The sequence below is a fragment of the Mauremys reevesii genome, linkage group 6 (genome assembly GCF_016161935.1).
Source record: "Mauremys reevesii isolate NIE-2019 linkage group 6, ASM1616193v1, whole genome shotgun sequence".
Lineage (NCBI taxonomy): Eukaryota > Metazoa > Chordata > Testudines > Geoemydidae > Mauremys > Mauremys reevesii.
The window spans coordinates 2,972,892-2,997,368 of NC_052628.1; the positions used below are offsets into that span (position 1 = coordinate 2,972,892).

The 24,477-nt window shown below is 59.8% G+C and overlaps 1 protein-coding gene across 1 annotated transcript in view; it reads right to left on the bottom strand.

The window, feature by feature from the left end:
• Positions 1-24,477, bottom strand: part of ARID3C (AT-rich interaction domain 3C) — a 130,015-nt gene that overhangs the window by 24,484 nt on the left and 81,054 nt on the right. The window contains exon 3 of the mRNA XM_039544385.1: positions 14,923-14,995. Coding sequence (XP_039400319.1) covers positions 14,923-14,995 — 73 coding nt within the window. The remainder of the gene's footprint in view (positions 1-14,922; positions 14,996-24,477) is intronic.

Sequence of the window (24,477 nt, forward strand, 5' to 3'; positions counted from 1 at the left end):
GCGCCTCGGGCCCGAGCTCAGCGGTGCCCGTACCTGGCAGCGGGGGGGGCACCCGTCCTTTAGCCGGGACGTGAAGCCAGACCCCGCCCAGCTGTGCAAAGCTCTTCTCCCCGCTGTCCTGGCAGGCTCGCCTCTCTGGAGCCTCCCCAGCCTTTGCTGCCATGGCCTGTTCCCTTCTCCTGGACGGGTGCCCGCAGGCCGCGCTCCGCTCCAGAGGTGGCTGCATGGATCCAGGCCCCTCTGGGATTTCGGGCCCACCTGTGTAACTGCTAGCACGGCCGGAGTCACTGCACCTCTGGTTAGCCACCGAGCCGGGGGGCCAGCGGCTGGTGGGCACCACGGCTCCCTGGGAGCGGAGGGGGCAGGTCGCAGATGAGTCTTGGGGGGGATCGTCGTGTGCGAAGGGGGCAGCCTGGGCCGGGGGGATTGTCAGGGGGGGAGGAGGCCGGGCGGACGTGCGGCAGGGGCAGTCGGTGCCAGCGGAGGGTGCACCTGTGGGCACCGGCCCCTCTGAGCTCCGCACGCCAGGTGCTGCAGGAACTCTGCCGCGACGCCCCATTTTTCACCTCTGCTCATTTGGTCCGTCCCGCTGACAACCGAAAGGGGCTTAATTGCTTAGCCAGGCAGCGAGCAGAACACACGGTACATTTCCTTAGGGCTGACGGCGCCGCATCCATCCGCCGCGTCCCACCGGGCGAGGGCCCGTGAGGCAGGGGGCTTGGGCTGCCGCTGGCCTTTCCCCAGCCCCATCTCACCCCAGCTCCTATGGGGGGGGGGGGGGTCAGCACCACCGGACGGGCAGGCAGTCGCAGCCCCACCGACCCCTTGGCAGCTGGGAAGGAGCCGGTGTGTAATACAGGGCAGCAGAGCTGACTGTGCAGTCCCCCCCCTCCCCAGGCTGCAGCGGCGGGTCCCACCCCAGGCACTGGAGGGGAGGGAGACGCGTAGTCCCCTGCACAGGCCACAAAGCCCAGCAGATCTGCCCGTCCCCACCCCCCGGGGCAAGGAGGGAAGGGGGAGGGAGAGAGACACAGTTCCCCACAGCTCCCATCCCTGCTGGGTAGCTGGGAGCACGGCTGGGAGCTACAGAGCCGCGTTCAGAACCAATAACCACCCACCCGCCTGTTCCCACGCACCCGTCTACCCGTCCGGCCTCACGCACACACCCCTGGTCCCCACCATCTGTCCTCACGCACGCCCCCTCCGCCCGTCCGTCCCCACGCACGCCCCCTCCGCCCGTCCGTCCCCACGCACGCCCCCTCCGCCCGTCCGTCCCCACGCACGGCCTCTCCGCCCGTCCGTCTCCACGCACGTCCCCTCCGCCCGTCCGTCCCCACGCACGCCCCCTCCGCCCGTCCGTCCTCACGCACGTCCCCTCCGCCCGTCCGTCCCCACGCACGTCCCCTCCGCCCGTCCGTCCCCCCCGCACGCCCCCTCCGCCCGTCCGTCCCCACGCACCCGTCGACCCGTCCGGCCGCACGCACACACCCCTGGTCCCCACCATCTGTCCCCACGCACGTCCCCTCCGCCCGTCCGTCCCCACGCACGCCCCCCTCTGCCCGTCCCCACGCCCCTCCGCCCGTCCGTCCCCACGCACGCCCCTCCGCCCGTCCGTCCCCGCCCCACGCCCCTCCGCCCGTCCGTCCCCACGCACGCCCCACCCCCCCTCCCTCCCCAAGCACGCCCCACCGCCCGTCCCTCCCCACGCCGCCCCTCCGCCCGTCCGTCCCCGCCCGCCCCCTCCGCCCGTCCGTCCCCACGCCCGCCCCTCCGCCCGTCCGTCCCCGCCCGCCCCCTCCGCCCGTCCGTCCCCACGCACGTCCCCTCCGCCCGTCCGTCCCCGCACGTCCCTCCGCCCGTCCGTCTCCACGCACGTCCCTCCGCCCGTCCGTCCCCACGCACGCCCCCTCCGCCCGTCCGTCCCCACGCACGCCCCCTCCGCCCGTCCGTCCCCACGCACGCCTCCTCCGCCCGTCCGTCCCCACCCACGCCCCCACCGCCCGTCTGTCCCCGCCGCCCCCTCCGCCCGTCCGTCCCCGCCCGCCCCTCCGCCCGTCCGTCCCCACGCACGCCCCCTCCGCCCGTCCGTCCCCACGCACGCCTCCTCCGCCCGTCCGTCCCCACGCACGCCCCCACCGCCCGTCAGTCCCCCCGCACGCCCCCTCCGCCGTCCGTCCCCACGCACGCCCCTCCGCCCGTCCGTCCCCACGCCCCTCCGCCCGTCTGTCCCCGCACGCCCCTCCTGTCTGATTAATGATGGTCGGGGTCGGAGGGCACCTCTGGGGTCCCTGACCTCCCCTGGCTAATGAGGTGCCCAGATTGCTTCTGCAGGAGAGCTCGCTGGAGGGGAGCGCACCCGGGATGCAGAGTGACGCGGGGTGTGTGTGTCTCTGGGGAATCAGAGGCACATGGGTGGTGGGGGTTGGGAGGGACCCAGAATGGATCAAGGCACAGAAGGACGCCCCATGGAGTCGGGGAGCTGTCAGGCAAGCTGCAAACAACGGCCCCCTGCAGCGCGGATCCCAGCTGGCCATGCCTAGGGGTCAATGCACCAGGCATAACCAGGCTCCAGCCCCAACCCCGAAAGCACTGAGCTGGTCCCCAGCAGGATCGGCTGGATGGGAGCTGAGACGGCTGGTCTGACAGCTCTGGTTTTTATTTAACCCTTTCTGGAGTGGATTCCACTATAATCTTCAAACTGCCCCCTCCTTGCCCCCTGCGTGCTTACGGGTGTTTGTACTCGGCTGGGGAAGCCCCTCCTACATGCTGTTTCCATTGCTTTAACAACCATCTCTGCCAGCCTCACACCCCGAAGCACCCGTGAGATGCAGTCCCCTCTGGGGTGGAGCACAGCAGCTCTGACAGCACATAGCAACATGACACATGCTCAGCCACTGTCTCAATAACTGCAGCAGTTTCTGGGGGACAGTGAAGAACTGAAGCGCAGGGGAAATTAGGGTGGCACAAACTGGCGACCTCCGGAGTTAGAACTGGGATTAGACGCTGAGGTTAACTCCTGGGAAAAGCACCCGGGGCTTTAAATAAGGTAAGTAGTGGTGTCCTCCAGGGGCCTGTACTGGGCCCAGTCCTGTACAATATATTCATAAACGAGCTGGAAAAAGGGGTAAACAGGGAGGTGGCAAAATTTGCAGATGATACAAAACTACTCAAGACAGTGAAGTCCCAGGCAGCCTGCGAAGAGCTACAAAAGGATCTCACAAAACTGGGTGACTGGGCAACAACATGGCGGATGAAATTCCATGTTGATAAATGCAAAGTGATGCACATTGGAAACATAATCCCAACTCTACATATAAAATGATGGGGTCTCAATGAGCCGTTACCACTCAAGAAAGATCTTGGAGTCATTGTGGAGAGTTCTCTGAAAACATCCACTCAGTGTGCAGCGGCGTCAAAAAAGCGAACAGACTGTTGTGAATCATCAAGAAAGGGAGAGATAACAAGACAGAAACTATCATGTTGCCTCTGTATAATCCCTGGTACACCCACGTTTTGAATATTATGTGCAGATGTGGTCGCCCCATCTCAAAAAAGATTTATTGGAATTGGAAAAGGTTCAGAAAAGGGCAACAAAAATGATGAGGGGGATGGAACAGCTTCCTTATGAGGAGAGATTAATAAGACTGGGACTTTTCAGCTTGGAAAAGAGACGACTAAGGGGGCATATGATGGAGGTCTATAAAATCATGACTGGTGGGGAGAAGGTAAATAAGGAAGTGTTATTTACTCCTTCTCGTAATACAAGAAGAAGGGGCCACCAAATGAAATGAATAAGCAGCAGGTTTAAAACAAACACAAAGTATTTTTTCATGCAACGCACTGTCAGCCTGTGGAACTCCTTGCCAGAGGATGCTGTGAAGGCCAAGACTATAACAGCGTTCAAAAGGGAGCTAGATAGATTCATGGAGGACAGGTCCATCAATGGCTACTAGCCAGGGTGGGCAGGGATGGTGTCCCTAGTCTCTGTTTGCAGAAGCTGGAAATGGGTGACAGGGGATGGATCACTTGATGATTCCCTGTTCTGTTCACTCCCTCTGGGGCACCTGGCATTGGCCACTGTTGGCAGACAGGATACAGGGCTAGATGGACCTTTGGGCTGAGCCAGTGTGGCCGCTCTTCTGTTCCTAAGGAAGGCAGGGGTCTGTTCTGCATGTCAGGAGCCCAGCATCCCCCACCCAGGCAGCAGCTTCGTGTGACTCACAGAGAAGTGCACCCCTTACAAGTCATGGAGCACCACTCCCAGAAACACCCGTCTGCCTCAGGGACGCCCCCCAGCAGCCGCGGGCCAGGCCTGAGTCAGTATCACTCATACAATGTGAGCACACAGCAGGGCTACAGCCAGCCCGGCCATTGGTTCCAACCCCACTGACGCTTCCTTTCCAGTCGGCTTTGGAAACGGGCCGAACCTTTCCCCCCACAATGCAGCCTGCTCCACCCCTTTACCAGAAGCAAAGCGCCACCCGTCTCATGCCGCTGCTCCCCCGCATCTGGAAGGGCTCATGTGGTGAAAAGCACAAACTGTCCTTGTTAAAGGGCGGAAGAGCCCCCCGTGCTGAGGGGAGGCCAGGCGGTGGAGGGCAAGGCAGGGGCTGGCAAGAGGAGAGAGCCCAATAAAGCAGAGTCCAGGAGCATCCGACCAGCTTGATGCACATACAGGAGACACATCACCTGCCTTCAAGCTGCGTTATCATGGGAGAGTTCAAGCTGAGTAATGTGCGCGGGAGGTCGCAGGCTGCCAGGACTAAAGTGTCCTCGGAACTCTCTAAATTATAGACGACAATTCTCTGATTCACAAAGTGCTGCATCCAACAGGGGAATTCTCTAGTAGATCTCGTCTAGACAGATAAAGAGGAAGTGATCACAGAACTAAAAATTACTGGTCACTTAGGTGCAAACGATCATGACTTGATTGCATTTGTTATGTGCAAATAGAACAAAGTCCAGACCAGTGATGTATGTATACTTGGTGCCTTGAAAGGGCCAATTTCACAATAATGAAAACAATTATGAGCCAATCAGCAGGGAGAAGGAATTTAAACAGAAACATGAGAATGATAATTGGAAGTTGTTTAAGAACATTTTACTGGGTGCCCCAAAACCACAATCAGAAAGATGGCTGCATTAGTTAAAAACAAAAACTCCAACTTAGAGCTGAAATGAAAGCAGCTGTACATATAAGACAAATGGAAAAAGGGGACGTTAATAGCAATGAATATAAATTAGTAGCTAGGAATTGTAGAAAATTGATAAGGGAGGCAAAAGGACACAAAGCGAATGCTATGGCCCCCGGAGTTAAGGACAATAAGAAGGTGTTTTTTTAAGTGTAGTAGGAACAAAAGCAATAATAGTAATGTTATTGATCCATTATTAGCTGGAAATGGTAGACTGCTCAATAATAATACAGAAAAGGCAGAAGTGTCCAGTAAGTAGTTCTGTTCTCTAGTTGGGGAAAAGCCCGACGATATATTCATGTGATGAAGGTGAAGATGATGAAATACTTTTTATCCCAACGGTGTCTCAGGAGGATGTTAAATAGCAGCTAGTAAAGTTAGACATTTTTAAATCAGCAGGTCTGGATAACTTGCATCTACAGGTTTTAAAAGAAACGACTCAATTAATGAAGAATTATAGGCGAGTATTATAATGAATATCAATCAACATAGGTTTATAGATATAGATCGTGTCAAACTAACTTGACAGAATTTTTTGGATGAGATTACAAGTTTGGTTGATAGTGGTAATAGTGTTAATTAATGAACTTCGTTTCCTGTAAAGCATTTGACTTGGTACCATATGACATTCTAATAAAAAAACTAGAACAATACAAAATTAACATGGCACACACTAAATGGATTAAAAACTGGCTAACTGATAGGTCTCAAAATGAAATTGTAAATGGCGAACCCTCATTGAGTGGGTCTGATTCTGCTGGGATCGGGTCTTGGCCCTTCGCTAGTTAACATTTTTATCAGTGAGCTGGAAGAAAACATAAAATCGTCCCTGACAAAATGCAGATGACATGAAGGTTGGGGGAGAGGTCAGTAATGAAGAGGGCAAGTCACTGATACAGAGCTGTCTGGTTGGCTTGGTAAGATGGGTGCAAGCAACCAATATGCATTTGAATACAGCCAAAGGTGAGTTCTCACATCTAGGAACAGAGCATTGGCCATAGTCCCTGGAATGGGGACCCGACCCCGGGAAGCAGGGACTCTGAAGAAGATTTGGGGATCACGGGGGACAATCAGCTGAACGTGATCTCCCAGAGCAACACTGGCCGAAAGGGCCCATGCGATGCTGGGACGTATCAACCGGGGAATCTCCAGTAGGAGCAGGGAGGTGATTTTCCCTCTGCACCTGGCACTGGTGCGACCGCTGCTGGGCTCCTGGGCCCAGGTCTGGGGCCCACAGTTCCAGAAGGATGTTGAGAGATTGGAGGGGGTCAGAGAGGAGCCCTGAGATTGAGGAAAGGATTGAAAACCTGTCTTGCAGTGAGAGACTCAAGACGCTCAGTCACTGAGGCTTAGTAAAGGGAAGGTTACGGGGTGGCCCGATCACTGTCTGTAGGTACCTACATGGGGAACAGAAGTTTGATAATCGGCTCTTCAGTCTAGCAGGGAAACATTTATAACATGATCCAGTGGCTGGAAGTTGAAGCTTGACTAATTCAGCCTGGACTGCTAGAGCCACGAGACTGACAAGCTCCTGGCTCCCCAGCTGGGCTGCTGCTGGGTCTCCGCTCCAAGCTGGGCTGCCACCCAGGTCCTGGCTTCGGCTACTGCCCAGGACCCCGCTGGGAGCCCTGCTGCCCCGCAGGGTCCCTGCTCCCCACCAGGAGCACAGCGGCTGTCCGGACTCTGGGCGCAGATCTACCTGCTGGAGGTGAGACGCCCCCGGCGGCTTCCCCCCTGCTCCCAGGAGGCAAGAAGCCAGGGGCAGCTGGGCTCCCGGTGGGGAGTGGCACAGAGCTGGCTCCTAGCCCCCACCCACTGCCCCTCGTCGGTGGGTGGAAGTGCTCCGGGTGAGGCCGCGCACCATTGACCCAAGGAGAGGAGTGTGGACGTGAACCACCGCAGTAATTACTGCAGTGGCTGTAAGTCGGCCTAACACAGACCCCGCAGCAGCTTCGTTAGTGGCTAAAGCAGACTCGGGAATGGGGAGGGTCGCTGAGAAAACACCCCGAGGGCAGGGTTTGCCGTGGGAAACTGAGGCAGTGGCGGCACCTGAAGCCGGGCTGCAGGCAGGAAGGGGAGGAGAATCCAGGGCAGGATGCCGCTGCTGGGCAGGAACGGGCGCAGGAGGCCAGGGCGGGCTGGGAAAAGCACCAGGGGATCCCCAATGGGCACAAAGGGGATCGTGTCCCACGAGTCGTGTCCCATCGCCAGAGCCGCAGGCTCCAGAGAGCCTGGAACGCTGGAGGCAGAGGGAATCCGCCCTCCTGCTCTCACACCCGCCTCAGTTCTCCCCCAGCCACACGGAGCTGCTCCGGAGTCACTCCCCCAGCGAGTGTGAAGAGGTTCGCAGCTCCGGAGCAGCGCCAGGGGCCATCCGTGCCTCCCAGCCCGGGGCCAGGCTCCTCTCCTGCTCCGCAGGGCTGGGGTCAATCAGAGGAGGAGGGGCCGGGGGTGCAGTGACAGGTGTCCCAGCTGCCCCGTGGGCAGGTGGGGGGAAGGGCCGGGCACCCAGATCATCCCCGAGAGGCTCCTCTGCTAAGAGCACATCACCACCAGCAGGGGGCGCCGTGTAACACGCCTGCCCCTTCCCCCGGGGCTGGGCGTCGACCCTGGTGCCACGTGGGGCATCAGCACCCCCCCACTCCGGGCATTTACCCTGAACGGAGTTAGCTCCCCCCTGCTCCCCAGTTCGGGACCTGGGCAGTCACTGGGTAGATGCACCCCCCCCACACACCACACACACACACACACACAATCCCGTGCACGTGCACACACTCCTACGCCTCCACAACCACAACCACGTGTGCACCACATACACAGTGTAACACAACCTCCCTCCGCTGCAGAGGGGCAGGAGAGCGGGTCCTCCCCGCCCAGCCCCAGGCAGCCAGCAGGCCCTGCCCCCCGGGGCTGGCCGGGGGTCCGGGGAACAGGGAGAACCAGTTTCACAGCCCTGCCCTGCCCAGGCAAATATTGTTGCTACAAAGGAAGGAAATAAATAACTGAGCCTGGTAAAAGTCCTGCCCCCCACTCCACCCCCAAACCCAGGGACCGGGCTGGCCCCACAGCCCAGCCCCACGACCCAGCCCTCTGGCTGGGATCATTCCCCTTCGCCCCCCATTGTGGGCGGGACCGTCCCAGGGGCAGCCCTGGAAATTGCATTTCCTTCCCCAGCCGATGGAGTGGGGCCTTTTCCCCTGCTTGCCACCCCCCCGCCCCGGCGTGTCCCCTGCTCGGCTGCTGCTCCCGGTGAGCCATTCCCAGGAGCTGACACACCGCCCGGCACAGGCAGCCGGACACGCTGCGGGTAGGTCCTACATAAACACCACCGGCTTGTTTATGGGCTCCCGGGAAAGGCTGAGGGGTTTCCGTGTGCGCGTAACAGACAGAAAACATTCCCAGCGCCTCCCCTCCCCCGTTAGGGGCAGCATGGCCCAGGGAGTAGGGCACCGGCCTGGCAGTCAGGACACCTGGGTTCTGTTCCCAGCTCCACTGTCCCTCCTCGCCCCAGGGCTTCTATTTCCCCTCCCACCCTTTGTCCATCTCACCTGCTTGGAGCTGCAAACCCCACCCTGCCCACCAGGCAGTCTCGGTGCAGCAGGACTAGAACCCACACAAAGAAGAGCCCGTGGGCGAAAGCTGGGAGCAGGGACTGGCTGTGTGCAGCGCCGTGCGCAGCGGGGCCAGGTCTCTGCTGGGTGGGAACAGACACTCACCGGCTGCGCGGCAGCGAGCGTGGACGGGGCCCTATGAATGCAGCCCTCACCCCCGCAGTCAGTGCCCTACGCGTCTCGGCAGAGCTGGAGGAGGCACCCAGGCGGCGACCAGCCCAGGTCAGCCCCTCATGCCCAGCTGCAGGAGAGGCAGCCCTGGAGGGCGATGGGAGCTGTGCAGGGGGGGCTGCGGTGTGGGGGGCGTCCCGGGCCCAGCTCACCAGCAAACCCTGAGGGGTTTCCTCGCTCTGGACTCACGGGTTTGCTGGGGGGCCCTGAGCAGGGCCTCGCTTTGCTCCTTCTGCGCCTGCCCCCGTGCTGGGCTGGGCTGGGGCTGGGGGGCTGGAGGGGGGCGGACGGACACTGCCAACAGCTGGCATTGCTGAGGGGCACGGTGCCCTCGTGCCCCCACCCCCGCCAGTGCCATTTGGTGCCATTTCAGAAATCCTGTGGCCAATCCCTGGGCTTAGCACCGGCTCACAAACTCGACAACCAAGTCCAATTCCTGACACGCTGGGGTGTTATCGGGGGGGTTGGGACGCACACGCTGGGGTGTTATCGGGGGCACGCACACGCTGGGGTGTTATCGGGGTTGGGACACACGCTGGGGTGTTATTGCAGGGGTTGGGACACACACGCTGGGGTGTTGTGCGGGGGCGCTGCGCTGGGGTGTTATTGCGGGGGCGCTGCGCTGGGGTGTTATCGGGGAGACTGGGCCACACGCTGAGGTGTTATCGGGCGGGAGACTGGGCCGCACACGCTGGGGTGTTATCATGGGGGGGGGGGGCGGGCTGCTTGAAATATTCTCTGGCTCCATTCCAGCCCCCTTGCAGCCTAATCAGCGACCAGAGGATATTGCAGCCTGCAGGGACCACCCGGCGCAGCCGCTCCCTTCCGACAGGGCTCTGGAGCCGACGGGAAGTCACTGGAGAACAACCTAAAATCGTTGGCTCCGGCGCCTTTCACCCCAGGCGATACAGGAGCCTAGAGGCTGACATGCAGCCAGCTCTGGGGTGGAACACGGCTGCTGCTTAGCGGTGCACAGCGACGCTGCGTGGCAAGTTAGGACAAGCAGCGCAGAGCGACATTTCTGGTGCGAATCGGGCTCGGGTCCCTGACTCAGTTCTCCAAGGGGCTGCCCGGGGGCTAGTGCCTCCCAGCCCTTGCCGGGGGGAGATGCCCACTCAGGCTAATGTGCCCTCATTACTCGGGCGCTGCCCGGTGTGGGGCTCTAATGGAGACGGAGAGGGTTGGCCGAGATTAGCGATTGTGTCCGGATGGGCAGACAAATGAATGCCGGCCGGGGGGGCGCACGGAGCGCGGCAGGAGAGTTATTGGTCCCTGGGCCAGGATCAATGCTATCAGCATCCCCGGGCGCTGGGCGGCTGGCTCAGAGCTGCTCCCCGCTGCGGATTTATGGCCATCGACCGGGCCGGCCCGGGGAGCAGCCCCCGGGGATTCGATCCCCCGGCTCCATTTCAGGAGCTGCACAAAAGCCCCAATCAGCTGTGCACAAAGGAGGCTTGCGGTTAATTAGCGCCCGTATCTCAGCCACGCCAAATGGAGATGGAGTTAATTAGCTCTGGAGAGAGAGATAATGAGCCCCACGCAGCAGCTCATGGATCTTGTCTCCTGCGCTGCCTCTCCTGGGCGCCCAGGGCCCACCCGGCTCCCTGCCCCCGTCCGTCCCGCCAAGCTCCCCAGCCTCTGTTCTGCCCCATGCCGTGACCCCAGGGTCCGCCCCGTCCCCCCAGATGTGCCCCACATCCCCGGCAGCAGTGTCCTCGGCAGGCTCGGGAGCCAGCGCCAGGACTCATAGACTCAAGGTCAGAAGGGACCATTCTGATCTAGTCTGACCTGCACAGCGCAGGCCCCAGAATCTCACCCACCCCCTCCTGTAACAACCCCCTAACCTATGACTGAGCTACTGAAGTCCTCAAATTGTGGTTTGAAGACCTCAAGCTGCAGAGAATCCTCCAGCCAGTGACCTGTGCCCCACGCTGCAGAGGAAGGTGAAACCCCCCCAGGGCCTCTGCCAATCTGCCCTGGAGGAAAATTCCTTCCCGACCCTAAATATGGCGATCAGCTAAACCCTGAGCGTGTGGGCAAGACTCACCCGCCAGCACCCAGGAACGAATTCTCTGCAGTAACTCAGATCCCATCCCATCTAACATCCCATCCCAGACCACTGGGCTCTTTGGGGGGCAGGCGAGGAGGGGCTGGGTTCCGGTGACGCGGGGCCGCCAAGCCCTGGGGAGAGCAGCTGCTGGGCAGGACTGGCCAGAGGGGATGGGAACAGGCAGGCCCAGCGGGAGGGGGTGGCACGTGCTGACCGTGGGCTGTGCCAGGCAGTACCTGTGCAGCTGGCTGCAGGGTGCGAGGGGTTAATCACAGCCACAGGTGGACGGGCCGTCGCCCGGCCCAAGGGGCGGAAATGCCCAGTCCCCTTCCAGCACCCACCCAGCCCCTGCCTGCCTGGCCCGGCCCTGCAGCCGACACTGCGGGGTGCCAGGCTCCCACCCCAGGCTGCGGGGCATCGCCTGGGCTGCCCGCGGCAGGGGGATTAGGAAAAGGCAGCCGGGCCGTTCCCATTCTCTCCAGCAGAGGGCAGCGCTGCTCCCAGGCTCTCCCTGGCCAGCACTGTGCGTGCCCAGTGGCCACTGTGACACGAGCTGGCCGGGTCTCAGCCCCAAGGCCATTCCCTGCCCCCACCAGCCACAGACCAGTCGCACTGACCCAGCCCCTCACTGGCCACCGGGCCGAGCCCAACCCCTGACTGGGCCAGTGAGCGGCCGGCTGGGCCAGGCAGCGCGTGTGTGTGTGTGTGGGGGGGGGGGGGATCAGAGCCCCCTCCCCAGCAGGGAGCGATTCAAGGCGAGGGGATTTGGGGCCCCCTTTAGAGCCGACCCTGGCACGGAGCCCCCCCCCCCGCCCCGGAGGTCTCACTAGCAGCGGCAGCCCCCTTAATTAGCACGACATTAACCTCTGCCTGGGGCTCTGCCGTATCGAGCGAGCGGCAGGGTCATTAATCCAGCTGCAGCAAAGGGTCTAATTAATCCAGGCCCAGCCGCCCCCCAGCGCTGGGGAGCCTGTTAATTGTTCCAGGGCTGGCTGGGGGGGGCGGGGGTCAAAGGTTAAAGCATTTATCGAATCACCTCAATTGCTGGGGCTTCCAATCCATCCCGCCCGGTGCCGATAATGGAACCTGCCGAGGTCTGGGAATACGGCGCAGCTGAGCGTCCCCGCCCGTGCCGGCCCTTCGCGGCCACTCCGGCACAGCTCCTCCCCAGCTCCGCCGGTGCCCCTCACTCCCAACCCGCAGCCCCCCCCAGCTCCGCCGGTGCCCCTCACTCCCGACCCGCAGCCCCCCCCAGCTCCGCCGGTGCCCCTCACTCCCGACCCGCAGCCCCCCCCAGCTCCGCCGGTGCCCCTCCCTGCCGACCGGCAGCCCCCCAGCTCCGCTGGTGCCCCTCACTCCCGACCCGCAGCCCCCAGCTCCGCCGGTGCCCCTCACTCCTGACCCGCAGCCCCCCCCAGCTCTGCCGGTGCCCCTCACACCCGACCCACAGCCCCCAGCTCCGCCGGTGTCCCTCACTCCCGACCCACAGTCCCCAGCTCCGCAGGTGCCCTCACTCCCGACCCAAAGCCCCCAGCTCCGCAGGTGCCCCTCACTCCCGACCCGCAGCTCCCAGCTCCGCCGGTGCCCTCACTCCCGACCCGCAGCCCCCCCCAGCTCCGCCGGTGCCCCTCACTCCCGACCTGCAGTCCCCAGCCCGCCGGTGCCTCACTCCCGACCCACAGCCCCCAGCTCTGCCGGTGCCCCTCACTCCCGACCCGCAGCCCCCCAGCTCCGCCGGTGCCCCTCCCTGCCGACCCGCAGCCCCCCAGCTCCGCCAGTGCCCCTCACTCCCGACCCGCAGCCCCCCAGCTCCGCCAGTGCCCCTCACTCCCGACCCGCAGCCCCCCAGCTCCGCAGGTGCCCCTCACTCCCGACCTGCAGCCCCCCTGCTCCGCCGGTGCCCCTCACTCCCGACCCGCATCGCCCCAGCTCCGCCGGTGCCCCTCCCTCCCGACCCGCAGCCCTCCAGCTCCGCCGGTGCCCCTCACTCCCGACCTGCAGTCCCCCAGCTCCGCCAGTGCCCCTCACTCCCAACCCACAGCCCACCCCCAGCTCTGCCGGTGCCCCTCACTCCCGACCCGCAGCCCCCCCCAGCTCCGCTGGTGCCCCTCCCTGCCGACCCGCAGCCCCCCAGCTCCGCCCGTGCCCCTCACTCCCGACCGCAGCCCCCCTGCTCCGCCGGTGCCCCTCACTCCCGACCCGCAGCCCCCCAGCTCCGCCGGTGCCCCTCCCTGCCGACCTGCAGTCTCCCAGCTCCGCCGGTGCCCCTCACTCCCAACCCGCAGCCCCAGATCTGCCGGTGCCCCTCACGGCCGACCCGCAGACCCCCCAGCTCCGCCAGTGCCCCTCACTCCCAACCCACAGCCCCCCCCAACTCTGCCGGTGCCCCTCACTCCCGATCTGCAGCCCCCCAGCTCCGCCGGTGCCCCTCACTCCCGACCTGCAGCCCCCCCAGCTCTGCCGGTGCCCCTCCCTGCCGACCCACAGCCCCCCAGCTCCGCCGGTGCCTCCCACTGCCGATCTGCAGCCCCCCAGCTCCGCCGGTGCCCCTCACTCCCGACCTGCAGCCCCCCAGCTCCGCCGGTGCCCCTCACTCCCGACCCGCAGCCCCCCAGCTCCACCGGTGCCCTCACTCCCGACCTGCAGCCCCCAGCTCCCTCACTCCTGATCTGCAGCCCCCAGCTCCGCCGGTGCCCCACTCCCGACCTGCAGCCCCCAGCTCACCTCACTCCCGACCCGCAGCCCCCAGCTCTGCCGGTGCCCCTCACTGCCTACCTGCAGGGCCCCCCAACTCTGCCGGTGCCCCTCACTCCTGATCTGCAGCCACCCAGCTCTGCCGGTGCCCCTCACTCCCGACCTGCAGCCCCCCCAGCTCTGCCGGTGCCCCTCACTGCCGACCTGCAGCCCCCCCAACTCTGCCGGTGCCCCTCACTCCTGATCTGCAGCCTCCCAGCTCTGCCGGTGCCCCTCACTCCCGACCTGCAGCCCCCCAGCTCCGCCGGTGCCCCTCACTCCCGACCTGCAGCCCTCCCCCAGCTCCGCCGGTGCCCCTCACTCCTGATCTGCAGCCACCCAGCTCTGCCGGTGCTCCTCACTGCCGACCCGCAGACCCCCCCGCGCCGCCAGTGCCCCTCACTCCTGACCCGCAGCCCCCCATCTCCACTGGTGCCCCTCACTCCCGACCTGCAGCCTCCCAGCTCTGCCGGTGCCCCTCACTCCCGACCCGCAGCCCCCCAGCTCTGCCAGTGCCCCTCACTCCCGACCTGTAGAGCATCCCAGTGGGTCATAGTCCAGGAAACAGTTGCTGTGTCCCTCACAGCCCCTGGCGAGACCCCATTCTATCCAGCGCAGGCGCGAGAATGGAACCAGCGAAGGATCGAGGTGCCCGTGGCCCTCCCAGCTCCGACACGACACGCGAGCCCCCGCACCTCCCCGGAATGCAGCAGCTCCTCCTGCCCCCCAGAACCTCGCAGCAAAGGGACCCACGTCCTCCGGATGCCTCCAACCCAGATCTGAGAGCCTGCAGCCAGAACCAGCATCAACCCGGCCCTGTAACGTCCCCGCCGCAGCCCCAGCCAAGGGAGCCAGCATCGGATCTCAGCTCCAGAGCGACCCCAGGGGGCACCCGTGTGTCCAGACTTCCACGGGGCTTGTCCACTGCTTCCCGTTCTCCCCACAGGCCCTGCACCCTCCGCCCCCCCAGAGCATGAAGGGTCGTCTTCCCACCAGCCCCAGGCCGTCGATTAGACCGAGCTGGGCAGTGGCTGAGGGTGGGTCTGGAGAACTGGACTGAAGCTACTGCTCAGTTTGAGTGCGAGTCACAAGCCCCCCACCCCGTAATGCCTCTCTGCAGCCAGGCTCCCGGCCGGGGCCCCCCAAAGCTGCAGCCTTCCCCTACCTCTCTTCTGCATGAAGCCAAAGAGGTCGTCCAGAAACTCCTTCCGCTTGGGGTCGTCGTCCAGTTCGTAGAGCTGCAGGCGGGAGAGAGAGACGGCAGGTCAGCACCGCAGGAACCGAGCAAGCCCTAGTGCAAACACTCGCGTCCTGCAGGGGGCGCTGGAATGGACTGGGTAGCGTGTGTGAGAGAGACACCACTGCCCTCTGCTGGACAGCATCGGAGCTGCTCCACTGTGTGTCATAGGCCCTCTCCTGCCAGCAGAGTCCCCTGTAACTGACATGGTGGGGGGCTCAGAGGTATTTGACCTCTGCAGCCCCCACTGGATGTGGGCGAGGCTGATCTCAGGAGCCTCCTGAATATTCCAAGTCCTGGCTCCCCCCAGCCAAACAGCCCCAGGCAAGAGGCTCCGTGCCCCAAATCTGGCTGCAGTCCCTTTCTGTGGACTCACAGCTGCCTGTGCCGATCGCCCCACATGGGGGCTGGCACATCTCCGGGACGCGGGGGCGGCTGTGGGAGTTTGCGTGGGAGGTTGTGCATGTCTGGGGTGTATTTCCAGGCCCGGGGCTCTGCATGTGCTTGGGGTGTGTTTGCCCCACAGCCACGTGCCCGGGCGTGACGCTGCCATCGTGTTGCACGGCTGATCTCTCGAGATTCACGAACAAAATTCCTTTGCTCGGTTCTCTTCCCTGTAGGTTCTTATCCCGCACCCATCACCGCAGTGTCTGGGCTCCTTCCAGTCATTGCACCAAGCGAGGACTGACCCCGTCTGTGCAGCAGCACCCCTCCCAGCCGAGGAGAGCGCCCCCTGTGGGGCTCGGGCTGCAAACAGGCCTCAGGAAGCACCTGCCGGAGGGGTCCCGGGGGACAATGCTGGGGGCCCAGCTGTAACCAGCCCCAGGGCCAGAAGGGTCTCCTGGCCCGTCATGGCCCTTCCCACCCAGGGGGCTGTCGCTGATCCCCTGACCCGGGACTGTCCCCAGCAGGCACCGGTGACCTTGTCCGCGAGCAGAACAGGGGAGCGAAGTGCTGGCTGCAGCCTGGGGGCCCAGCAGCTGGTGAGCAGTGTTCAGCCCCCCATCCAGCATCCATCTCCCGTCCCCTCCTTCACCTGCATGGGGAGCTGGAAAGATGGACCAGCTCCCACTGACCTTTAGAACATCACAACAGCCACACTGGGTCAGCCCAAAGGTCCATCCAGCCCAGGATCCCGTCTGCCGACAGTGGCCGGAGCCAGATGCTCCAGAAGGAATGAACAAACCAGGACAATTCTCGAGTGCTCCATCCCCTGCCATCCTGTCCCAGCTTCTGGCAGTCAGAGGCTAGGGGACACCCAGGACATGGGGTTGCATACCTGCCCATCTTGGCTGATAGCCATTGATGGACCCGTCCTCCATGAACTTCTCTAGTTCTTTTTTGAACCGAGTTATAGTTTTGCCTTTCACAACATCCCCTGGCAGGGAGTTCCACAGGTTGACGGTGCGTTGTGTGAAGCAATACGTCCTTTTGTTTGTTTTAAACCTGCTGCCTATTCATTTCATTGGGTGACCCCTGGTTCTTATATTATGCGACGGGGTAAATAACACTTCCCTATTCACTTGCTCCACACCAGTCATGATTTTATAGACCTCAGTCATATCCCCTCTTAGTCCCAGTCGTTTGAATCCCTCCCCGTGTGCAAGTGGTTCTGTTTTGTTGCCCTTTTCTGCACCTTTTCCATTTCTATTCTGCTTTGGGATGGAGTGACCGGAACTGCCGGCAGTTTCCGGGTGTGGGTGGACCATGGATTTATATAGAGGCAAGATGATATTTCCTGTCTTATTACCTATCGCTCTCCTAATGGTGCCACAAACTCCACAATATTAACAACTTCCCCCAGAACAGCATCCTGGCCACCAGGACGTCACCCCCCATACGCCAACATCCCTCACCACGACGGCAGCGTTGCCTGCTGCAAACATTGACAAGACACTGGAGAGCCCCCAGCTCTGCCCCCAAACACATCACCAGCTCATCCATTCCACTCTCACCCATGACAATCTTACATTCCACAGCAAACCCTCTGTCCAAGCCATGGGAACTGGCACGGGTATCGGGAGGGCTCCCCAGTGTGCCAACCTCTCCATGGCCACCTGGAGGAAGAATTTCTGGACAAATGCGCCAGGAAACCAATGCTATTCCTGAGATACAGCGATGACTTTTCACCCTCCGGACAGACGACCTGAACTCTCTCAGAGATTTCTACCATGACTTCAACCACCACCACCCATCCATCAAACACTCTAGGAAACGCCCACACCAGCATCAACTTCCTGGACCCCACGATCGGCTTCAGCAATGGAACCCTATAGACAACTGTATACCAGAAACCCACAGAGCGCCACACCTACCTCCACAGATCCAGTAACCGCCCCAGACACACCAAGACATCTGTTATCTACGGCCAGGTGCTCAGACACCGCAGAATGTGCTCCGAGGAGAAAGTCCGGGATACACCCCTTAAGAACCTCAAAACTGTCTTTGCCGAACAAGGACACTCCATCAGAGAAGTAGATCATGTCACGGAACAGGCCACCCAAATCCCTGCTTCAGTACAGAAATAACCCCCCCTCTGCCCGCACACCCCTACCTGTCACCTCCCACCCCACACTGGAACCCAGATGGGGTAGCATCAAATAGTGACAGCCCATACTCCATGGGGACCCCATCCTGAAAGAAATTTTTCCTAAACCCCCTCGTCCGGCTTTCAAGCAACCTCCCAACCTCTCCAAACTCATCATCAGAAGCAGGCTCCCCACAGACCAGCTCACACCAATTCAAAACAGCACCAGACCCTGCCTGAACAACAGATGCAAAACCTGCAGCCATAGCTCCACAGCTACAATGATCAACGCCCCCACAACACACCTTTTGAGGTCCATGGGTCCTACACACGCCTATCACAACATGTGGGTACCTCAGCCAGTGCATTAAATGTCCCAATAGCAACTATGTGGGTGAAATGAAACAGTCTCTGCACATGCAAATGAACTCACACCAGAGGTGAAAGTAAGCCAGTACGGGCCGGTACGGAGGACTGGTAAGAAAAGGAGACTGCCTGAGGGAGGGAGAAGCCTGCTTCCTGCATAAGAATAGTTTAAACTTAGCTGTTCCCTGAGTGGTTCAGCCCTGGGGGTTAGGAGCGGTTTCTGGCATCCTTGTTAATTTCACTCACAGTAGCTGGGGGGCGGGTGTGTTTGACCATGGCAGGGGCAGTCCTTGTCTGCCCCGGGGATGAGGGGATCTCTCCAATACTAATATACACAACAAATACAAGCATTTGGCTGCACAGCTTAAATCCAGAGCTAATAAAAGCAGGTGGAAGGGGAAAACTCACTGTCACATTGGTTTCTAGTCTCCTCCCTCCCCCTCCTCCAGCCAGGCTGCAGACAAGGCTCTGCATTCCTCCCCCCCCCCCCCCACTCCCTCCCGCAGGGGTTCTCCTCTGGGCTCTAGCTTGCGGTAGGGACACTGGCTGAGATGCCTGCTGCTGCTGCCTGCATAAGGACAGTTTAAACTCAGCTGCTCCCTGCGCAGTTCAGTGCCCAGAGTTAGGAGCCGTTTCTGGCATCCTTGTTAATTTCACTCCCAGTTGTTGTTGGGTGTGTGTGACCATGGCAGGGGCAGTTCTTTTCTGCCCCCGGGATGAGGGGATCTTCTGTACACAAAAAACACAATCAAAATCAGGAACCATTTCCAAGTTCAAATCGATCCCATTCCCTCCCCAGCAGAGGATCATGGTTGTGATGTTCAGACTGCTTGCAGATCCTCTTTGAAATGTTACTGAACCGTGCAGGGAACAGCTGAGTTTAAACTGTTCTTATGCAGGAGGCAGGCTTCTCCCTCCCTCCCTCAGCCAGTCTCCCTGCTGCAAGCTAGAGGGAAGCCCCTGCAGCTGCTGCTCCGTGCCAGGCAGGGAGAAAGCACAGAGCCTAGTGTCCGCAGCCTGGCTGGAGGAGGAGGGAAGACACGGAGAAAAATGTGACAGTGAGTTTTCACTTTTTCAGGCTTATTCCAATAGTAAAGTTGTATTACAGACAGTCCTGGCAGTAGTAATAGTAGCTTTATTTTCTCTATCTATGTCATGCAGTGGGAGGGATCCATGAAGTACATAGGAGAGGTGGGTTGCTTGTGATTGGACCATATGGGTAAGAAATGTAAATTATTTTCACCCCTGCCCAAACCCCAGGGCTCCCAGCCGCCTCTGCAGCTGGTAGCTCTGGGGGTGATTTAAAGGGCCTGGCTCCTAGCTTCAGCTGAATCCCCGAGCCCTTTAAATCCTGCTTTAAAAGCCCGGGGGTTTAAAGGCCCCACCTCTTCTGATAGAGGCCCCGCCTCTTCCAGTTGAGCCCCTCCCCCTCTGGAGTACTGGCAAGTCCTTTACGTTACTTTCACCCCGACTCACACAGAACAACAGTGTGCTGAACAGCACTGGGCCCAGTACAGATCCTTGGGGTACCCCCCACCATCTACCCCTTGTCACTGTGAAAAGTGACCATTTCTTCCTACCCCTGGTTCCCTGCCTTTTAACCAGTCACTGATCCAGGCGAGAACCTTCCCCCTTAGCCCACGGCAGCTTCCTTTGCCTAAGGCTTTCTGAAAGTCCAAGAGACACTGTATCAGAGAAACTGCTGAGCTTCAGTTCATCTGCAAATCTGACACCATCAGCTCAGGATTAAACAGACTGTGAATGGCTTGCCAACTACAGAACCAGTTTCTCCTCCCTTGGTGTTCACACCTCAGCTGCTAGAAGAGGGCCTCATCCTCCCTGATTGAACTACCTCGTTATCTCCTGGCTGATTCTGGCCTGCATATTCATACCCCTCTGGAAATTTCCATTACATGCGTCTGACGAAGTGGGGATTCACCCACGAAAGCTCCTGCTCCAATACGTCTGTTAGTCTATAAGGTACCACAGGACTCTTTGTTGCTACATCACCTGGATCACCCTTGTCCACATGCTTGTTGACCCCTCAAAGAATTCTACCAGATTGGTGAGGCAGGATTTCCCATTAGAGAAGCCATGTTGACTCCTCCCCAACATAGTGTTCATCCATGTGTCTGATAATTCTGTTCTGGACTATAGTGTCAACCAGTTTGCCTGGTACTGAAGTCAGGCTTACCAGCCTGTATTTGTCAGGGTTGCCTCTGGAGCATTTTTTAAAAATTGACATCACATTAGCCATCCACTAGTCCTCTGGTCCAGAGGCTGGTTTAAGCGATAGGTTACACACCCCAGTTAGTTCTGCAAGTACATATTTGAGTTCCTTCAGAACCCTTGGGTGAATGTCATCTGGTCCTTATTACTGTTTGGTTTGTCAGTTTGTTCCAAAACCTCCTCTAATGACACCTCCATCTGGGACAGTTCCTCGGATGTGTCACCTAAAAAGACTGGCTCAGGTTTGGGAATCTCCCTCACATCCTCCGCTGTGAAGACTCATGCAAAGAATTCATTTAGTTTCTCTGCAATGACCTCATCGTCCTTGAGTGCTTCCTTAGCACCTCGATCGCCCAGGGGCCCCACTGGCTGTTTGGCAGGTTCCTGCTTCTGATGGACTTCAAGAAATGGTGCTGTTAGTGGGCGTGTCTTTGGCTAGTTGCTCTTCAAATTCTGTTTTGTGCTGCCTAGTTATACTGCTACACCCGGCTTGCCGGGGTGTATGCTCCTTTCTCTCGCCCTCGGTCGGATCTGCCGTCTAGTTCCAAGGGAGGCCTTTTCGCCTCAAAATGCCAGTTTTACTCTGTGCTTTAGTCATGGGGGCAATTTTGGGGCCTCTTAATATGTTTTGGTTTGGGGTTTACATTTAATCGGAGCCTCTATTACAGTGTTATGAAAAGTTTCCATGCAGCTTGCAGGCATTTCACTTTCGTGACTCTTCCTTTTCATTTCCTTTTAACGAGCCTCCTCCTTTTTGTGTCGTTCCCCTTCTGAAGTTCAATGCTCCTGTGGTGGGTTTCTTTGGTATTTTCCTCCCTATAATGATGTTCAATTTAATTACATAACGTTCACTATTACCAAGCGGCCCAGCTCTATTCACCTCTTGGACCAGATCCTGGGCTCCACTTAGGACTAAATGAAGAATTGCCTCATCCCGTGTGGTTCCAGGACCAGCTGCTCCGAGAAGCAGACGTTAATGGTGCCTGGAAATGTTACCTCTGTATAAGGAGAACAGATAGCAAGTATGAAAAACCGGGCTGGGGGAAGGGGGAATAGGTTGTCTATAAGACAAAGCCCCTAATGTCAGGACATTCCCACTAATATTGAGCTATCTGGCCCCCCAGATCTACATCCCGTCCTGAGCTGACATGTACCCAGTCAATATGGGGACTGTTGAAATCCCCCAGTACTACCTCTCAAATCGCCCTGAGCATTTTGCAGTCCCTGGCACCGCGCTGCTCAGCGGTCGGTTGTGCATTCCCACTGCTCTAGTGTTATTATTCCAGGGTGGAATTTCTATCCACGCAGATCTGTGCTGCAGTTTTCTTCATTTAAGATTTTTACTCTGTTTGATTCTGCTTCCTTTCACACCGAGTGCCACTCGCCCGCCCGCCAGCGTGACCGACTCTGTCATTTCTATCAATTTTATACTCTGGCATTATCGTGTCCCATTGATTATCGTGTTTCTGTGATGCCTGTTATATCAATATCATCATTTAATACCAGGCACTCAAGTTCACCCATCTCAGTATTTAGACTTCTTGCATTTGTAGACAAGCACTCATAACATCTGTCAATATTTAGTCGTCTGCCTTCATGTGATGTACTTGAATGGGGCTTTCTTCAATTGACTGTTTTTCTTAGTTCCTACCTGTATGTTATCAAACTTCTATCCTCTCCTTCTTACCGGGAGATAGAGAATGTGTCCTCCAGGCAGGGCCGCCCAGAGGATTCAGGGGGCCGGGGGTCTTTGGCGGCGGGTGAATTGCAGGGTCCTGCTGCCGAATTGCCACTGAAGACCTGGCACTTTGGCAGCGGGTCCCGGAGCGGAAGGATCCCCCCGCTGCCGAATCGCCGCCGAAGACCCGGCACTTTGGCAGCGGGTCCCGGAGCAGAAGGATCCCCCCGCTGCCGAATTGCCACCAAAGACCCGGCACTTTGGCAGCGGGTCCCGGAGCGGAAGGATCCCCCGCTGCCGAATCGCCGCCGAAGACCCGGCACTTTGGCAGCGGGTCCCGGAGCGGAAGGATCCCCCCGCTGCCGAATCGCCGCCGAAGACCCGGCACTTTGGCAGCGGGTCCCGGAGCGGAAGGATCCCCCGCTGCCGAATCGCCGCCGAAGACCTGGAGTGGGAGAACCTCCAGGGGCCCGGGCCCTGCAAGAGTTTCCCGGGGCCCCCGGATCGAAAGACCCCACTCCAAGGTCCCCGAAAAACTCTCGTGGGGGCCCCTGTGGGGCCCAGAGCCTGGGGCAAATTGCCCCACTTGCCCCCCCCTCCAGGGCGGCCCTGCCTCCAGGCCTGTCGGCTTTTCCCAGCCCTTAGTTTAAAAACTCCTTTATGATCTTTTTAATTTGACATGCCAGCAATCTGGTTCTGTTTTGGTTTCAGTGGATCCCATCCCTCCTGTATAGGCTCCCCCTTTCCCCAAAAGTTTCCCCTCCTCTCTACACCATCGTCTCATCCACGCAGTGAGACCCTGCAGTTCTGCCTGTCTAACTGGCCCTGTGCGTGGAATGGGAGCATTTCAGGGACTGCTACCATGGAGGTCCTGGACTTTAATCTCTTACCTCACAACCTAAATGTGGCCTCCCTACATCCTTCCTTCTCTCCTATCCTTCCCTACGTCCTTCCTTCTCTCCTATCCTTCCCTACGTCCTTCCTTCTCTCCTATCCTTCCCTATGTCCTATATCAGGGTTCGGCAACCTTTCACAAGTGCTGTGCCGAGTCTTCATTTATTCACTCTCATTTAAGGGTTCGCGTGCCAGTCATACATTTTAACGTTTTCAGAAGGTCTCTTTCTATAAGTCTATAATATATAACTAAACTATTGTTGTATGTAAAGTAAATAAGGTTTTTAAAATGTTTAAGATATTTTATTTAAAATTAAATTAAAATGCATAGCCCCCCGGACCGGTGGCCAGGACCCGGGCAGTGTGAGTGCCACTGAAAATCAGCTCGCGTGCTGCCTTTGGCACGTGTGCCATAGGTTGCCTACCCCGTCCTACATGGTACCTACATGAACCATGTCCACCGGCTCCTCCCCAGCACTGCATGAGCCTATCTAGATGTCTCAAGAGATCTGCAACCTTTGCACCAGGCAGGCAAGTCACCATGCAGTTCTCCCGGTCATCGCAAACCCAGCTACCTGTATTTCTAATGATCCCCCTGCTCCGCCATTACTATTACCTGGCTCAGCACGAGAGGTCACCACGGCATCGTCTGGAAGGAGGGTCCCAACTATGGGATCATTTCCCTCTGCTCCCGCGGGGTGTTCTCCTTCCCTGAGACTTTCCTCCTCCACAACCGCACAGAGGCTGTCAAGCCGGGGAGGGACGACTCTGCTGTGTCCCAGACAGACAGTCTCCTCTCTGTACCTCTCTGTCTCCCTCAGCCCCTCCAGTCCAGCCACTCTGCTCTCCAAAGCCCGTACACGGTCTCTGAGGACCGTGAGTTGCTTGCACCGAATGCACACTTATGCCCACAAGGCAGGTAATCCTGCAGGCTGCATTGAGTGCAATAACCAGGACCCCCCCTGCTCTGCTGCTGACGTCTGCCTGCGTTAGCTTTACTCTTGCAGGGTTATCGGGGGGGGAGGGGTTCCCACATTCCCACTCAGAGCCCCTCGCAAGACTCCCGTTTGCTGCTCCTGTTTGCTGGCTCCAAACTATATCGAGCCCTGTTAGCCCGGCTCCGAGAGACAAATCCCCCCACAGCCACGCAGTGGGTGGGCTGCGGGGGTGGCTCCCCCAGGGAAGGAGGTGCAGGAGGACTCCCCGGTGTAAGGAGCGGAACAGCCAGTGCTCCTGAGAGCCGAGGACCCCAGCAAGCGAAGGCGCCTGATGCTGGGGGGTGTCACTGCAGGGAGCCCTTCAGAGCACAGCCCCTGGGGCACCTGAGCTGGGGAGCTCTGCAGATGCCCAGCCCCCAAGTCCCAGGCCCTGCTCAGTCCCAGCTGTTCCCTGGGTGCCCCCCCCCACCATGCGCAGTGCCAGGCCCCCTTTCACTGCACCATCAAAGTCTCCGGGGCTGAGCCAACGTCCCAAGCGCAGACCCTGCGTTCCTGGGGCATGAGGATGTTCTGGCCCAGAGCGAGCTGGGAAGGGGACCCCCAGCCCAGGGGAGGATTGCGTGGCTCCTTCTCACCCCGGGAGCCCCGCACTGGAGCCATTGCTCACCTGCCTTGGACAAGGGGCAGAGAGAGGAGCAATCGTCCAGGGGATGGGGGACCCGCAGCCAGCGCCAGGCACCTGTGCCAGGCACCTCTGACCCCTGCTTCTCATCTCGGTGACGCTCCCAAGCTGGGGAAGGGAGAGCCCCAGCAGCTCTGCTAATCTGCCTCGGTCAGGCCCTGCCTCCCCG